Source organism: Hydra vulgaris, chromosome 03 (assembly GCF_038396675.1).
Source record: "Hydra vulgaris chromosome 03, alternate assembly HydraT2T_AEP".
In the NCBI taxonomy this organism is placed as follows: Eukaryota; Metazoa; Cnidaria; class Hydrozoa; order Anthoathecata; family Hydridae; genus Hydra; species Hydra vulgaris.
The window spans coordinates 69,695,370-69,715,000 of NC_088922.1; the positions used below are offsets into that span (position 1 = coordinate 69,695,370).

At 27.1% G+C, this 19,631-nt stretch overlaps 1 protein-coding gene across 1 annotated transcript in view; it reads left to right on the forward strand.

Moving 5' to 3' along the window:
* The first annotated feature begins 1,668 nt into the window (after positions 1–1,668).
* LOC101241478 (DNA-directed RNA polymerases I, II, and III subunit RPABC2) overlaps positions 1,669–19,631 on the forward strand; it is a 22,232-nt gene continuing 4,269 nt past the window's right edge. The window contains exons 1-5 of the mRNA XM_065794110.1: positions 1,669–1,781; positions 7,387–7,444; positions 13,394–13,433; positions 14,451–14,544; positions 14,968–15,039. Coding sequence (XP_065650182.1) covers positions 1,747–1,781; positions 7,387–7,444; positions 13,394–13,433; positions 14,451–14,544; positions 14,968–15,039 — 299 coding nt within the window. The 5' untranslated portion in view covers positions 1,669–1,746. The remainder of the gene's footprint in view (positions 1,782–7,386; positions 7,445–13,393; positions 13,434–14,450; positions 14,545–14,967; positions 15,040–19,631) is intronic.

Genomic DNA, 19,631 nt, shown 5'->3' on the forward strand with positions numbered 1-19,631 from the left:
ATATTTTGACAATACTTAATATATGTTTATATATTTTTAAATACTTAAATAAGATTTAGAATTTAAGAAGATTTAAAATATTTTGAAGATTTAAATTCGTTTATTTATATCTTTTATAAAAAGTTAAAACAGACAAACAAAAACAACAAGAAAGATATGTCAAAAACCAAAATTCATTTTTTTTAAAAAATGAAAGAGTGTATGTACTGTTTAAATTTAGTGTTTTTTTATAATTCTTTTAAAAATATTAATATATTTTATTCTGATTTCATTATTGTTCTGACGACAATATCTTGTAACCTTCTCTCAGATCCTATCTTATGTTTTATTAAAAGCAGTTTATGTATGTGCGCATCCATACATTTGTATGTGTATATATGCTTATATTTATATATGTATATATGTGTAAGTTTTTTCTTATTTCAAATATGTTGTTATATGTTTTAACTATTTTAATTGTGAAACAATATATATGACATATATAGTTGTACTGTGACATTTTTAGTTATTGCCATATATAATTGTACTGTGACATTTGAATGTAAGCAAAATTTATAATAATAATAATAACAAAAAACAAATAAAACAAATAAAAAAGATATATAAGTTACTAGCTCAATTATAGCACTATCGGTAAGGTGATTTTTTAAAAATCCAAATTGTTTACCGTAAATAAAAATATTTTCCATCAAATAGCAGCAAAGTTATACATGTCACGTTCTAGTAATTTAGAAAAGCTATAACACATAATAGGGATAATACCTGATTTCAAAGAAAGATCAAAGATTTTGATCAGAGACACTTTGCCTACTTACCCCTGCTTGCTACTAGCTCCGGTCTGTTCTGTTGACAAGTTTTAGACTTATTTAAAGAAATAATTTTATATCTTCTTAGGAAATAATAATTTTCTCCATAAGACGCCTGCTATAGGTTTTTTAATTTCCAGACTCTAACAGTTTTGGTCAAAACATCGTGATTCGGTATTAAAATAAACTAGCTTGAACTAGTTTGGAGTTAAAAAAATATATATATATTTTTAGTACATATATATTTTAGAACTGCAATGTAATAAGTAACTATTCCAAAATAACAAATTGATAGTATAGATATATACAAAAATAAATAACGTAAGGAAAAAGTCTAAAATATACAAAGTATCTAATATAAACATCCAAGAAACAGTCGTATACAACTTCAATTTATAATGATATAAATATAATGAAATCAGTGACGGATCCAGAAATTTTTAGTGGTGGTGGTGGGGGTGGGGGTGAATATTGAAATATTTTTGTATTTTGTACCACATTTACGTCTCCACATTACGATAATTTTATTATCAAAGAGTTTTCATTATTCAAATTTATCAGTGATTCGTCGTTAGTATTTTATTGTATAAATAGAGACCTCGATATGAAATAGAAAATATTTAACTCCAATATAGATCAATTAATTCACAGATCCGACTTTTTATATTAAAAACTTATTTAAAGCTTCTTTTTGTGCATTTATAACTAATTCAATCATAGCTCATTAATGCAAATTTTTTTCAAAATAAATGTTGTTTTGACATTATACTAAGACTGAATTATAGGGGAAACGCCACTGTATACTTGGATGCCTTTCAACTTCAATCTTTCCAGTAAAGATAAGCTTTCTTAACTTGTTAGATGTCGGCATGATGGATATTTTTTGTCGCGTAAGTACCTTTTGTCTTCGCCGAACTTTGTTTATTTGTAAGAAACGCACATGACTACAATGGCGGACGAAGATGATAATATTGGGTTTGTTGTGTTATAACTTATTTATTTACTTGTTTGTAGAGACTTGTGTAGTTTTTTTGGATTGATGATTTTAAAAAGTATAATCTTTAAAAATTTAGTTGTGTTATAACTAATTTCACTTTTCCACTATCAATATTCACTATTTTCTTAATAATAGTTTAATTTATTGATAGAGTAGCCATTTAAGGTTTATATATCATAGTTTCTAATTATCTTATCCTCGATCATAAAAATTGTCAAGTTTTCAAAGCATAATAAATAATCTTATTGATTTTATAAAATACAAAGCAAACAGAAAATATTATTATTTTTTTTTTTAAAAGCTATAAATTACAAAAAAATGAAAATAATGCGGAAAGCTATTTTTCTAAAATTAAAGAAAAGTTATTTAGCAGTTGTAGTTGCAATGGATAGAAGTGTAGTAACAATAATAAAGCAAATTATCTATAAATGCTTTTAAAATTAGGGTTGGTGTGCACCAAATTTTAAGCAGGTTGCAGTTTTTGAAGCAATTTATGTCTCACAACACTAGTTATAGCAATTTTTAAACAATTTTTAAATAAAAATTGTGTTTATATATATATATATATATATATATATATATATATATATAATATATATATATTATATATATATATATATATATATATATATATATATATATATATATATATATATATATATATATATATATATACATATATATATAAATTATGTTAGTGTATTCTACAAACAGAGTGCTCAATGTTCTAAAAGAACAGAGCAATAATAAATTAGTAAAAGCACTTATCTAATTTTTGATTACTTCAACACTGTGTTTCACCATCAGCAGGTTCATCAGGAAAAATGTCTGAACATAAAAAAGTTTTCAAATTATAGAAAAATTATTTCACAGGAAGTTGGGAATTGTTATAAAGTTGGGAAATGTAATAACTGTAGTATTTTGCAACCAGGAAGTTGCATCAACTACATTAGATAATTAAAAAATCATGAAAAGAATTCCTTAGAATTAGGATAAATTTGGACTGGTCACTTGTTTTTATAATTTTTTAAAAGGAACTTATTTTCATGTCTGCATTTAAAAATTAGTTCTGATTTTTTATTCAGTAAATTTTCTTGATCTAAATGAGTAATAATTTCAAATTTTTCTTGTAAACATAGTATACATTTTTTGGAAATGTTATTATACGCAGACACAGTTTTTAGGATAGACCAGTTTAATTTAAAATTAATTTTTTTTTCTTTTAGTTGCCAAATATATTTAGACAGCATATTATTTAGACTGCCAAATATATTTAGATTGTTTGTGATAGGCATAACGACACAAACAAACTTTTAAACATAAAAAAATACTCAAAAGAGACTATGTTTAGACATTCTTCCTGATGAACCTGCTGATGGTGAAACACAGTGTTGAAGTAATCAAAAGTTAGATAAGCGTTTTTACTAATTTATATATAAATATATATATATATATATATATATATATATATATATATATATATATATATATATATATATATATATATATATATATATATATATATATATATATATATATGTATATATAGAACTCTTATATGTTGTCAGGAAGTTTTTTTCCGTATTTTGTTGACAAAAAGTAAAAATTAAAATGCAAGACCAGAATTTTTTTTTATTAATTGATAGACTGCCTGCCCCAACCAAACCCTCAGTTGATGTAGCAGCACTCCCTTGCGAGTCAGGCTAAAAGATAGTAGATGTAGCAGCACTCTGTTGTGAGTCAGGCTATTCGTCAGTTGATGTAGCAGCACTTTGTTGCGAATCAGGCTATAAGATAGTCGATGTAGCAACACTTTGCGCATGATTTACAGTAGAAAAAATAAAAATAAAAACATTTTATTAAAAAAAATAAAAATAAAAACATTGTTTATATTGTTAAAAACGTTCAGAATGTTTTTAAAAACATTCTGGTCAATTAAATTTGTGTTTTTGCGGTTTTTTAAAAAAATGATTAGTTTGTAATTAAATTAATGGTTTTTACTTTCTGACAACACGCAAATGTTGTATATATATATATATATATATATATATATATATATATATATATATATATATATATATATATATATATATATATATATATATATATATATATATATATATATATATATATATATATATATATATATATATATATATATATATAATATTATGTTATATTATATGCTTTAACATTGTTTTTATAAAGACAAGTGAAGACAATAAACTAATTTAAAATAATTTAGAAAACAATAGATTTAATAAGAAATGTTATTAACGAAGTAAGATCAGGTTATCTATATAAAATGATAACAGTTAGGTAATAGCATTATTATTAAAGCTTTGTGAAGTTTTAAATACAAGTTTATATTGATATAAAGGTATATAAGATAAAGATAAGAATATTTTGATAATTAATCAATTTTTATAAGGTTTTAGGTGTAAGATAATATATGCTTAATACAATAATACAATAACAAAATAGTTTAAATTTGTTGAATTTTATTTTGCCTTATATCCCTGACTTCATGTTATATATCATTAGAGAAACCTCATGTCTTTGTACGGAATACTGTTGTCATATTTGACAACAGTATTCTGTATATCATTAGAGAAACCTAATGTCTTTGTACTGAATACTGTTGTCATATTTGGACTGGTTCTTCTAAGGATGTCCTTTCTCTTCTTGAAAATAAAGTCCAAAATTATTTTGTAAATTTAGTTTGACCTGCTTTATCTTTCAAGCTTGAGCCATTGTTCCATTGTTATAAGGTTGCAGCTCTTTCTCTTTTCTCTTAGTGCTATCATGGCCCCTATTCAAATGATTTTAGTAAAATTAAATCAATAATTTCACTAATTTTTTTCTTTTTTGAAAAATATTGATGCAGTCAACACCAAATTAAATCGTTTAAGAAATTTGGTATAAAAATTGAAACAAGTTTTATCATTACACATTTTTTAAAAATTTGTAACATTTAGTATTGATAAAAAGGTATTCAATTGGATTTAGGTCGTAATTGTCTGCATCACCAGACAAAGACAAGCCTGCTTTTTTTTAACATATACTTAGTTAGGTAGTTACCATTTAGAAACAATTCCATGCAACTTGGCTTTGCATGATCAAGAAGAATCCCATTGAACTGGTATTGATCTATAACGCCAATAATCATGTGAGTTCTTCCTGTATGCACAGTGAAGCATCTCGATTCATTTATATTCTTTTTATTCTTAATAGTGGCTTTAATGCATCAAATTGATTACTATGCCTTTAAATATCGCAATAATTTAGATCTTCCTATATTTAATAACGGTGATGTACTCGATGAGTCACCTACTCTTCATCTTCTAGGATTAACTCTTACTTCCAATCTTTCTTGGAAACCATATATCAAATCAGTTGCAAAATTAGCATCTGCTCTGGTTGCATCTCTTTATCGAGCTCGCCACTTTCTTACTCTGGATTCTATTCTCTATCTCTATAAATCTCAAATCCGGCCTTGTATGGAATACTGTTGCCATATCTAGGGCGGATCTTTTTATGATGCCCTTTCTCTTTTAGAGAAGGTGCAAAAACACATTGTAAACATAGTTGGACCTGCTCTTGCAGCCAACCTTCAACCATTATCACATCGTCGTAATGTTGCTTCTCTTTCTCTTTTCTACAAATACTATAATGGGCACTGCTCTAAAGAGCTAGCGTCTTTTGTGCCATCTACTAAAATTCATTTTCGTGTTACTCGTCATTCAATTAAGTGTCTCCTTTTTCTGTGACTGTTCCTAAGTGCTCCAAAAACGCTTATTCGTCTAGTTTTTTTCCTCGAACATCAGTTCTTTGGAATTCGCTTCCTTCATCTTGCTTTCCTGATTCATATAATTTGCAATCTTTTAAATCGTCCGTCAATCGTTATCTTGCTCTACAATCTTCATCTTTTCTCTTACAGTAACTTCCAACTTTAATTAGTGGCTGCTTGCAGCCTTGTTGGAAGCGAAGATGTTTAAAAAAAATATATATATATATATATATATATAAAATCATATTAAAGAGCACATTAAAAGGCAAAATCTGACTAAGCGACTCATTTTCTTTGGGCAATTGTCCATTCATTATATGTACTGCACCATTGAAGACTATGCAATATTTTGACCTTTGATAGAAGAAGCTACTTGCCAGCCCAATTAGAATCTAATTTATGTACTCTTGCAAACAATGTTTTTCCATAGACGATGGTAATACCAGTTTCTACTTTTATTTAATCTATTGAAATCAAGCAATTTTTAAAGGAAGCCTAAACAATGCATTAATCTTCTTTTGTTGTAGTTTTTCTATTTATTTATGATTGAAATTGAAGGGCTGTTTCTCTTGTGTCCTTACGCATCCTTTTGAAATTCATAAGTTGTACTATTAGCATATTAAGTATCTCTATGATTCATTCCAAATGATGACTTCCTAATAATTCTTCGTTTATGACATCGTTCAGGCACATTTGTTTATCTAATCTAAATAGTAATACTTTTTTGGTGTTAGATTAGGCCTATAATCATTATTATCACCCTGCTAATGGTAGCATATAATCCAATACAATCTGTTGCATGTCCTGCTGCCTTGTAGAATTTGCTTTCAAAGTAAACACTAAAAGAAGTGAACTTCCTGGTTTTCCAGCAACCCTTTCTCCCATACCTGTGTACATACTTTATAAAAGTTGAGAGAGGGTAATGACCACAATTAAGTAACCTCCTTGTCTGTAGTAGCCTTCTCGGCCTTGGGGAGGTGAATTAAAAAAAAAAAAAAAAAGATATTGTGTTCTTTTTGAATCTTTAATGTAGTCTTAGCTCAGTTACCAACTAGCAACTACAAGTTTAAATATATTAACATTTACCTTATATATAAGTATTCCTTTAGATAAAATATTTTTCTTAATGCATTTTCACTGCTTACATAAGTAACTTATTCTAACTACTTTAAGTCAGGATCATCACAATCATCCTGCTATTAGTAACATGTAATCCAGTACTACCTGACCCATGTTCTGCTGCCATGTAGGATTCACTTTTCAAAATGCACTGTAAATGTAGTTGGACCTGTTCTATCTACTAAGCCACTCTCCCATTGTTGTAAGGTTGCATCTCTTTCTCTTTTCTATAATGGTATCATAGTCACTGATCAAAAAAGATATTCTCGTGTTTCGTTGATCAAAACTCATTCTTGCTCAAAGTTTTCTGGCTCATACAACCTACTACTTTTGAAGTCTTCTATCAACCGTTTCTTTGCTCTTTAACACAATTTTCTTCTTCTAGGAAGTCCCAACTTAATAGTGGTTGTTTGCAGCCTTGTTGGGAATGAATTTGTTTAATAATAATTATAAAAATATATTCATAATTACTGTTTCTTACCACCTTTTTTAAAATTATTCTTAAAAAAATAAATAAAAAAAAAACAGCAATTGCAACATGGTGGTCTCTTGTTTGCCATAAATAACACTCTTTTCTATAAGCATCTTTTAGTTTTCCATAAGCATTCTGCGACTTAAATGATGAGAGAAATAATAGATCTCAAAGTTATCTAAAATATTTTATATTTAATTAGATATGATGATGGGGATGATGCTGAAGAAGATGATTTTGAAGAACCCGATAACGACCAGGCAAGATTGTTATTTTGTTATTGTTATTACATATATACAAATGTAAATGGAAATGTAAAAAACTGGATAAAGCAAAACTAAACTTATATTAAGACTATTTAATTTTATTTATAAATAATATTTATAAATAAGCTTTTATTGGAACTATTCAATTAAACCCTAAAAAGGATATATTTATTTAAACTCTGAAATGTAATAATTTAAATTAAACCCTAAAACAGAAATAATTAATTAAACGCTAAAAAGTAATTATTTGATTAAATTTTAAAATAAGTATTGAAATAAAAAGAAATAGTTTAATTAAATTTGATTAAACTCTAAAAATTACGATAAAGTTTAGCATTCTGTTTTGTTTCTTATCTACATTAATGATCTTTCTGACAATCTTACATCTAAAGTGGCTTTATTTGCTGACAACTCAACTTTATGCTCCTGTCTTGACAAAAGGTTTTCTCTTTTCAATTGCTGAGAACAGACAATCGATCTTGAGTCTGTTCTGTAACAGTTCTGTAACAGATTGGGGCTTGCAGTGGCTTGTGAATTTTAACTGCAACAAAACTCAGCTATTTACTGCAAACAACTATCGCAATACTGTCGACATTCCTATGTTAATAAATTGCAGCCCTCTTGCTGAGTTGTCTTCTTTACATCTTCTTGGATTATCCTTCACTACTAACCTCTCATGGAAATCATATGTTCAATCAATTGCAAAGTTAGCATATGCTAAGAAAAATGCATAATAAACGTAGTTGGACCAGCTCTATCTTCCAAGCTTAAGCGTCTCCCATAGTTTTAAAATTGCATCTCTTTCTCTTTTCTACAAATACCATCATGATCGCTGCTCAAAAGAGCTATCATCTTTATTTATAAGTATTCATTGCTCAAATCAAAAAAGTAACTACAATTTATTTTAAGTATTTAACAAAAACTTTTAGGTTTATTTTATTTTAGGTTATTAAGTTTTAGGTTTATTCTAGATTTTAACTGCTTCATTATGTTTTTTAAGTGTTTTGATTTTCTTTAAGGAGGATATCTGACAATTTTTTTTTACTTAGATTAGATATAATTTTTTATGCGTGTCCAAAAATTATAGTTTGCTTTTCTATAAATCATGGTATCATAAAATTAAACAAATTTAAATGATTCTTAATTAAATGTAGTAACAAATTAGTTCATTATTTCTTCACAAAAATACAATAGATAAAAATTTTTTGCATGCAATATTATTTATAAAACTAATGTTATATAAAAGAATAATTTAAAGAAGTTATTTTTATTATATTTTAAATTAGCATTCATTTTGTATAATTAATGTTTTAATAGATCATGAAAATATAATTTTGTTCAGTTATTTGAAATTAAAAAAGGTTTAATGATAGATATACAAATTAAACATTCAAAATTATAACATGTAAACAATTAAAGATGTAACAAAAAAATAATATACATGTAAACAATTCAAGATGTAACAAAAAAGGTTCAGAATACAAAAGTTTTGAATATATTTAAATGTTAAAAAAAGATTGATTTTTGTAGCTATTGTTTTATTAACAGAAAAACTACTATCTACAGTAATAACATATGTAAAATTGTCTACAAAATCGCAAATTTATGCAATTTTTTCCAATTATTGCTCATTACGGTAACTTTTCAGATATTTTTTAAGTTTTTTGAAAGTAGAATATAAAAAGAATTCATAATCAAAATATTTGTATGACCAGATTATTTTTCTATGATAAAACATGAAACCTTAATTCATAAAAACTTTTATCCAGGAATAAAAAGATTAACGATCGCAATTGTTTCAAATAATATACTTTCAAGATCGCTAAATGGTTTGGATGCTTAAACCCATTTGCACCCTTCTGCCTCTAAAATCTATCGATTTGTATCTTTTTTGTCTATACATAATATTAAAAATAACAATCATTCTGCTGCATTGTGCTGTCGTCAACATTGGTATTTTGACTATTATTGTTGGAACAAAAACTAATTATTAATTATTTTTTTAATGTAAATTTATTGATACAATAAAATTATATCAATTAATTTACACATGGAAATATTTCCACAAAGGAAACACATCTACTAACTTGTTTTTATTTATTATGAAAAGATTTTCAGGTTATGTAAAAAGAAATGTAATATAAATTTAACCAGAAAAATACTTTCAAGATTACATATTTATTTAGTGTTTAAAAAAAAAAAAATTTGAATTCCTACGGTTAGATTTCTAGAAAATTGATTTCAAATAAATAAACAAATCTTGAATCACGCCAAGATTATTTTAGTCTTTATTTATTGATTCTCTCATGAAATTTAAGCATTTAAAATTGGATGTAGTTAATTAAAATTTTGGTTAATTCCACTATTCAAAATTCATTCGCTTGACTCCGTCATTCAGCAAAGTTTCATTCTTTTACTGTATCTGTTCCTACATGCTCTAAAAACTTTTATTTGTCTAGTTTTTTCCCCTGCACTTTAACTGTTTTGAACTCATCTTCATGATTTCCTGATTCAAGTCTTCTGTAAACCGTTTCCTTGCTCTATAACTCTATTCTTTTTTTTTGGTAGTAATTTCCAACTTTATAGTTGTTGCTTGCAGCCTTGTTAGGAGTGAAACAGAATAACAAAAAAATAAAAATAAAATGCTAACACTCTCTGATTGCTTGGAGGGAGCATTTGACCTTAAAAAGGATCTCTTTTCTGCTACAGCATGGGGATCTCAGTGGCTGGTGAACTTTAACTCAGATAAAACTCAATTTTTTTCAGTTAATCGTTATCCCAACAATTTAAATCTTCCTATATTTATGAAAGTTGTACTCAATTGTGTAAAACTCAAAAGTGTACTCAATGAGTCATCTACCCTTTGCCTTCTAGGATTGACTCTTCTGATCTTTCTTAGAAACCATATATCAAATCCGTTATCAAATCCTTATTTTATATATAAAACAAAAATTTAATAGTGCTCATTTTGGTATTTTGTGCAATAAATTTTATTTGGTTGAATAAAATTTTCTAATTGCACTTGAATACAACTTAAATACTGTAAACTTGGCTACTGTAAACAAAAATCCTCTATTTTCCTCTAAAAAGTAATTATATTATCTCTAATTATTAACTCAAATACTGTAAACAAAAATCCTCTATTTTCCTCTAAAAAGTAATTATCTCTAAGAAAATATAATCAAATGCGGTTGTGGTAGAGTGCTCCCTTTATTAGCGAGAAGTTCTGAGTTCAATTCCCACTGTTTCTGGTAGTACTGTGCTCAATTGTTTTTGTTTTTTTTAACTGTTTATTAATTGTATATGTTTTTTTATGTAACATTTTATATGTTAGCACAACAACTTTGTTATTGCACTAACGTCATTGTTGTTAAGTAATTAAGATATAAATCTTTAACTTCATTTTTTGACGAAATCTTTTAAATTGCATTTTATTATAAAAAATGAAAGAAATGGTAAAAAAAATATTCTAATATATTTTTTAGTTGGTTTATACTTTTAAATTGCATTTTATTATAAAAGTGAAATAAAAAATGAATTTTAAGCTGATGAAAAAAGGTTCAACCTTTGCAGAAAAAAGTTTAAAGACTAGATCTAATGAAAGATTTTTAAAATAAAAGGTTTTTAAAATGAAAGGTTTTTAATATAAAAGACTTAAAATGAAAAATTTTAAAAGATTTCAAAAATGAATGGTAAATAGTAGTTATGTTGTGTTAAAAAAGTTGGCAAATATTAGCATTTTTTATTTTTAAAAATTTCAACATCAAGTTCCCAGTTAGCACAAGGGGTGTTTAATGTCTAAAAATAATATTAGGATGTTTTAATACATAGTATATTTGTATGCTTATGCCTTTAAATTATCTTGATTAACTATTTAGATATATATATATTTTTATTAATTAGTGCAATAATTATATTGTTTTTTGACTCATTCATTATCCTGAAATCAATTATTTCCATCAAGTATTTGTTTTTGACCACAAAAATTGAAAGGTTTTTAATCCCAATTTAAAAAAAGTGCTGTACCATTAACTTTTTCTTGTAGATCCTGTTCAGTTAAAGTTAAGAAGGGCATTAAGTTGCAAAAAACTCTTCCGTAATGCCATTTAACTTGGAAAATTATATTATAGAAATCTGTCTAAACCACACGAGTGTGGAAATGGACATTAAACATTAAAGAAAAAAAAATTCTCTAAAATCCTCTATTTTTGTTCAAAATTTATATTTTTTGCAAAGAAAATCTTCTAAATTTGTTGCAAAATCTCCTTTAAAATCTGTCCTATGATCCTGCAACCTCTTTTGAATGCGGTCAATACAAATTAAGATCTTGTTTTAAAACCCAAGAAATGTTATAAAATTGTATGCTAATATTCAGGCTGTTGATTTTTCCAGCAGTAACTTAAAAGAGGGAAACATAAAGGGAATTAATGGTTTCAAAAAAATTTGACATTACTTCTTCTTTGGTACATGAACACCTAACAAATTGTGTAAATGATTATCACAATTCACAAATACTGCTGTTTTTTTTTTTAATGATTATTTGGTAAACACCAGTCTTGTGTCAGCCATAACAGCAGCATTATCATAGCACTGTGAACTGCAATCTCGTAAACATTAAATAAATTATTATTAGTAAATTCATATTGTCAATCTCTAACTTTCTAAAAGTTATATTCAATAAATCATAACTTCTGGTATTTTGATCATACTACTGCCTTAATCCATATTTATATCTCTAAAAAAAATTTTTATAGATAAATAAATATTATCTCTATAAAAATTAATTTTTATTTTAACTCTTTTGCGCCCTCCTCCTTCCTCAGTTAACGTCCATTGCATGTGCCATGCCTGCTCCAACCTAGTTACTCCACTAAGTACAACACAAGAAGACACAACAAAAACAAAAGAAGGTCTTTTTTACCATGAACCAATAGTATTTTAAGATTATTAAGTAAATGTTTAGAACTTACAATACTATAGTAATATGTATCAGCCATCAGGAAGAAGAGCTTTACCAAGTTAGTACTTGATAAAGCTCTTCATGCTATTTTTGATCTTTTGGCTATATGTAAACAGCACATTTTTTTTGATCTTTTAAAAGTGTGTAGAAATGTCAAACTCTTATATTCTCAGTTTATTCTTTTACCTCAAAAATTAGATTTTTGAAAAACTTTTTAAAAAATCTCTAAAAGTGTTATTCACAAGTCAAGTCTAACATCTAGTCTTTTATACATCTGATCTTATTATCAAGCATAAGGCAGAACTATTTGTGCAGAGCTTTCCCTTTAATTTACCTCTTGAATCTAATGACTGTAATTTAACTGTAATCTAATTTAGCTGTCTTACAATACTATTCTCCAGAACTCTATTCAATTCTTTCAAAACTATTTAACAAACAATTTAACAAGCTGGAAAATGACATTTATAGTTTCAATTTTAAAAACTCTAGATGTTGCTATGGCCTCTCTAACAATTTCCCAATGGGCTTTCTTGGTAGAATTTTTCTTACTTGCAAGATCTGAGTTTTAAGTCTTTTTATCAGTTTCTATCCTCTAATTCTGACTTGTTTAACTGTTATAATAGAAAGGTTCTATCATGCATAAGATGGATGCAGTGAGGTAAGGGCTATTGCTCTTGTCATATTAAAGGCTCTTATAAAGTGTAGCATTTTTTTTCCATAAGGTTTCATTATATGATTTATCTGGGAATGTTTTTAAATTTTTTGTTGTCATTTTTTTTTTAATTGCAGTATTTTCAGTAAAACAACTATTTCTTGTTTCTTGTTGTTGCAAATATACAAATATTTCAAAATATTTGTATGTTTATAATTATTTGTGTATCTTGATTACTTGTATAATTTATTGATTTTTGTAATGTATTTGTGTAACTTATTCACTTGTGTAGAACTACTCATGTAAAGTTATTTTTTAATATGATTTTTAGCCAGATGACTTGCCAGAAGTAGACATTCTTCCATCTACAGGTACGGAACAAAAGATTGTTATAAAGCAGTTTAGTAAGATACACAGGCACTTTTTCTATTTGGATTAAAAAAGTTAAAAAAAAAATTTTTTTGCAATTTTTCTATTGGATGCTTATAATTTTTTTTATCTGCCATCACTTAACTGTTAATATTTTAACAATTTATTGGACTTTTGATTAAAATTAGCTGTTTTTTTTTTAAGTCTTACTGTTCTCTTTAAAACCTCACTAATGTGTCTCTTTGTCTAGTAGGGGTAAGTTGAGCACCTTTGAAAAAATAAAAAAGACTAAACTATTGAACACAAAAAAACAACTTTGATGAGAATTAATTTTTAAATCTAGCTTCAAAATTCAAGATTTCATTAAAGTGTATAAAATAAAAAGTTTATAAATTATACACATGCTTACTGTTAGTAAAAGTTTTATTGATGATTCACCCATGTTTCATACCATCATATCCATTCATTTGTTGATTGCTCAACTTAAAATATTATCAAGCTAATGATATTGTTGCACAGAACTATGTTGTCATTCATATAATCGAGTTTCCATACCAGCTAACCACTGTATCATGGCTATTTAAATAGTGCTAGCAGCTAGTGATGACTAGTAGATGATTACATTTAATTAGCTGCTATATGGTACTGTGAAATGAATAAACAAATTTTGCTGTGTAGTCCTGAAAAAGACAACACACCAAGGAAAAGGAAACCTCTGATATATACCTCCACATTTAGTCGTGTAAGAAAGGCAGGAGGAGCTCATAAACCTAAGATGGTAATCCTAATAATTTAATATAAGGCTAAAGTTTTGTATAAAAATTAAAAAATATCAACCCTGTTTTTTCTAGAATTTATTCTGCATATGTTTAAGCTTTTTTCTTCTATTTTTTCTGCAAATAGTTTTAATAAAAAACAATTTTTTTTTTTTTTAATAATACAAAATTTATAAGTTATTTTTTATCCTTTTTTTTTTTAATAAGCTGCAAAACAACTCAATAAAATTATTTTGATTTTAGAAGCATCTCAACAACAAAAGAAGAGGGTAACAACACCTTATATGACAAAGTATGAAAGAGCCAGGGTTTTAGGAACCAGAGCATTACAAATAAGGTTATAAAAGCTAAAGTATATATAATTTTAACTTCTTAAATGTTTTTTTCATATATGTGAAACTACCTGTAAAAATCTTGAAAAGCTATTTTGAAAATTTGAGAAAAGTTCTGAGAAAACCCAAATGAATTTATTCAGGGTTTTATGGTTTTGTAAAACCCAAGGAAGTTTATTAAAGATATAAAACCCTACAGTTTGTGAAAAAAAAAAGAAAAAAAAAAAAAACATATATATTTAGCCTGTTTTCTCATTATTTTAATTTTCAAATAGCATGGTTTTCAAGTTTCTGTGTTGTTTGTCGGTTTCTGTGTTAATGTTTGTAATAAACCTCATCACAGAAATCTTGTTGTAGCAAGTCAGAACTTCTCTGTAGTTAATTATTTTATATATTTGATTTTATGTGTACTAATATTTGATTTACAGCATGAATGCACCAGTAATGGTAGAGTTGGAGGGAGAAACAGATCCTTTACAAATTGCAATGAAAGAATTAAAGTTAGTATTTTTGTTGCACAAATGTTAATTTATTTTTTTCAGTTATTAAAATCTTATATTAATTTCAGCATGCTTAATTGATTTTTCAGATGTCTGAGAATTTTGGGACTGTTCTTTATTTTTAAATTTTTGGTTTTTAAATCCTAAAAAACTTTTGTAATGCTATTAATGTAAAAATTGCATTTCTCACCTTTTTTTTTGTTTCACATTTTTCTTAATATTTTTCTAGTATTTATAAGTTTTTGTATTTATGTTTTTTGTATACATATTTATAAGTTCTTTGGTTTGAAAAAAAAAAAAAGAATTTTAAAACTACCCTGGCTAATATGTGTTAATCGTTACTAATATGTGTTAATACGTTACATGCTGGACTTCACAAAGTTTTTAACTATTGATTTACTAAAAAACCATTTAACTATATAAAAGTGTTTTATATATATATTTATATATATATATATATATATATATTTATATATATATTATATATATATATATATATATATATATATATATATATATATATATATATATATATATATATATATATATATATATATGTATATGAGGTGCTGTTAGACTCTTTATTATTTCAACAAGTCCCTAATATTTTGGGAAAAAAAAAACTCTTGAAAATGTAGGTCAACCTAGTACTTTAAAGAAGCAAAATTAAACAAAAAATTCAAAAAAAGTAATTTTACAAGTTTTTTGGCAATTTTTTAATATATATACATATAAGTTTATATATATATATATATATATATATATATATATATATATATATATATATATATATATATATATATATATATATATATATATATATATATACAGTCGGACATTGCTGCCCCTCTAACCATTTTTGACACCTAGAGGAGGGCAACAAACTATTATTAATTTTTTCAGTAAAAATGAACAATGGTTAGTTGCCCCCCATAAATCAGATTTCAGAAACAGTCTGGGGGCGGCAATGTCCGACTGTTGAATTAAGTCTTGTATATATACAGCGTGGAAAATAGCAAAAAATGCTATTTTGACCTCCCAAAATTAGTTCTTGCCCATTGTTGACCAGTTTTATAAAAAAGTTTCAAAAAAACAAGGTTTGACAAATAATCATGATGTAATGTGGAAAATACATATACTAAAATTTCATAAAATTATTTAAATTTAGAAAATGCGTTAAAAAAGAGTTAAGTTATAGAGCAAGGAAACATTTGACAGAAGACTTGAAAAGTTAAAGGTTGTATGAGTCAAGAAAACATGAAAATGAAAACATGAAAATGAAAACATGAAAATGAAAACATGAAAAGGTCGTATGAGTCAAGAAAACATGAAGAGAGTTCCAAAGGATTGAGGTGCGGCAAAAAAACTAGACAAATAAAAGTTTTTAGAGCATGCAGAGACAGATACAGTAAACAAATTTTTGACAAATGTTTGCAAAACAGTTCAAGAAACGGTTGGCATTCTAGATTTTTCGATGGGTTTGCCTCCGGTTAAAAGAAAGCCGTCCACATGTTCTTACTGCAAACAAGTTGGACATATAAATAAAATGCTAAAAACAGTTCCAGTTTGCCCCAAACGTAAAGCAGATACAAAATTTTGTATTTAATTAAGAGTTGGTACCTTTTTGATTTTTCAGTTATGTTTCTATTTTTTTATTTTTAAAGAGTTACTGAAATTTATTTAATGTGAAAATTTGTAACCGTAATCTAAACTGTATTATGTATTTAAAAACAGAAAATAACCACTAACTTCTTCATCAAACTGAATTTATGACATTTTTAATTTATGCGAACTTTCAACTTTAATTTTCTCAAAAACGCTATTCCGGTCGTTGTCCCACACAAAGAGCTTAAGACAATAAGCTGATTTAAATATACAAATGCGCGAACTCAAATGCATTTATAACAGCTTGAGGGGGGTATCCTTACACGGGACGGCCCTGGTCACAACAACCACTCTAACAGAAATAAAAATTAAATTTTTTTTTGTTTATTTATTAATAGCTATTAATAAAACTTGTCTGTCTGTAATTTCAATTAGTCTATTGCAGACAACATTTATTTCAGTTAGTTGGTTAAATTGGTTTTTAACAACAACCGCGCTGAATATAAGAAGCTAAAGTACAAAGCTTAAAATAAAATTGCAAAATTCAAAGCAGTTTTATTTTAAGCTTTGTCCAAAAGCAAGAACAATAAGCTGGACAGTCTTTTAAAAAAGCTTTTAAAATACTTAAAAAAAAAAAATAAAGTTAAAAAAGTAAAAGTAATTAACATAAAAAAAAATTATTTTTTTATAACCACAACAGCCGCTTAATTAAATTTATTTAATATAGCAAATTTAGTACAGTGCACAGTGATCAGGAATAACTTAAAATTAGGCCAAAATTAATTTTGTCAAAAATATTTATTCAAAATTGCTGAAAATTTACTCTAAGATGTAAAAAAAGCAGACAAGGAAAGAAGTCTCAAAATATTGTAAAAAGGGTTAAGTATGGTCAGAGGGTAGCAAATTTTACTGGGCCCCTATCCCCACCAACTTGTCCCTGAGTAATTTTAACTAAATAAGTTTTAAACTAATTATCATTTTGAAAACCAAATTTATTCATCAGAAACAAAACTAGTGAACTAATTATCTTTGACGTAGATGAAAAAACAAAAAATTACCTGATGGAGAAAAGAAATTTCTCTGTGAAGTTAAATAAAAGTTATCTGTGAATCAGCAGGTAGTTCATATTCGTAATCATATAAATGTCATTATTTGTTACAACTGTCATGTCATGTACGGACACATTTCAAAAAATTGCAAACATGATGAACCTACCTGCAAATATTGTTATAAATAGGCAGTTTTATTTGGGAAAACATTGTAAAAATTACTATCAAATACCAATACCTAATAACCAATAAAAAGCCTGAAAATGCACAATATAAGTCCACTAACGGAAAAAGAAAGCCAAAAAAAACTTGATTCCTATTCTATTTTTGTTATATCATCTAATGGTAACAATTTATCACAATTTATAATAAAATTTAATAATTTAAGAACAAAAATTACTAAGTAATTTAATAACAATAAAAAAACAAATAAGACTTGACAAATGAGAATTAGTTAAACAAGAATGAATTTTAGTTTATGGAACAAAGTATAAAATCTTGGAATAAATATCCCTATGACCTAAATGCTCTTCAATCTTACTTTGTTTTTAAAAAACAACTTATTCCACTCTTTCCTAATTTTAATATCCAAAAGTTTGTGCATATGTATAAGTGTGTGTGTTATTATTATTAGTCGTAAAAGATATATGTTTTGATGCAGTGTGCCCTCATTAACTAACTAGACGCTCTAGCTATAAAGCCTATGTTTACTCTTATCTCTAGTATTTTGTTAGATGTAGTGTTTTTCCTAATGCATTTCCAAAATACCATGTCCAATCTTTTAAGGTACTGTTTGCAGGAAGTAGCTTCTTTTAATTAATCCAGGTCAGGTCAGGATCATCACGATCACCCTGCTACTAGTATTATGTAACCCAGTACAACCTGCCTCATGCTCTACTGTTTTGTAGGGTGTGCTTTTTTAGGAAAAGGCTTGGAGAAACAAACTCTGACTTATAAATTGCTTGCCTTAGGGCTTTTGGTTGAGTAAAGGCTAGAGGAGGTGTCTTGATAAAAATGCTCATCTTAGACAGATGTTAACTGCATCCATCTACTGTCTTGTAGGAGGCATCCTAGGCAAAGACTTTAGGGGTAAGTAAAATAGTTCTGCTAACCAGCCTCAAATCCCTTCTTCATCTATTAGGCTGGTATATATGTAAATCTGTGTTACATTGTTTTTTGCCTAGGATGATGAATGCTGGATCTTCTTGACTCTTCTCAAAATTTTTGGCTTGTGCTTCCTTATTAGTGGCTATGCAACTCTTCCTGTTAACTCCTAATGAGGGTACAGCTTTTAAACTCAGTTTAATGGTTCTGAGGCTGGCTCGTAGTTAAGTTTCACGAACTCTATGGTAGCTCTAAGAGGCTGATTCCATCAACAGTTGCAAAATAACAGAGTATTAACAGTGCAATGTTGCACATGGATGGTGACCCTGTTAATGCTTTTGGCGCACATTGTCAGGGCCACATAAGGAGTCCTATGTTACAAGGCCGTGCTCTATCTATGAATGAGTCAAGTTCTCTTTAAATTTAGATCATGCCAAAAGTAACCCAAAATATTTAACATTTAAAACTATCCCCACCACCTGTTTTAAAATATCTTTGCTGTTTTAAAATATCTTTAGAGTGAAGAGGTGCTTCCGCTTAGCACCTCTTCACTCTATCACCTTTCTGTTTGTTTTTTATCGTTCTCCTTCTTCCCAAGACTGCACTCTTTAGATGTAATTTATGATCAAATTGACTATGTCCTCTTTATCCCTCTGGCAATATTGTTGTTATTGGTGACTTTAATGTTCATAGCACTGAATGGCTCAGCTCTAATGGCACTAACCTTGCTGGCACTAAAGCCTATAACTTCTGTGTTTCTCAATCTCTTACTTGGATAGTTAACTTTGTGACTGGTTTTGCTAGCAACCCTAATTATTTACCTTCACTCCTTGA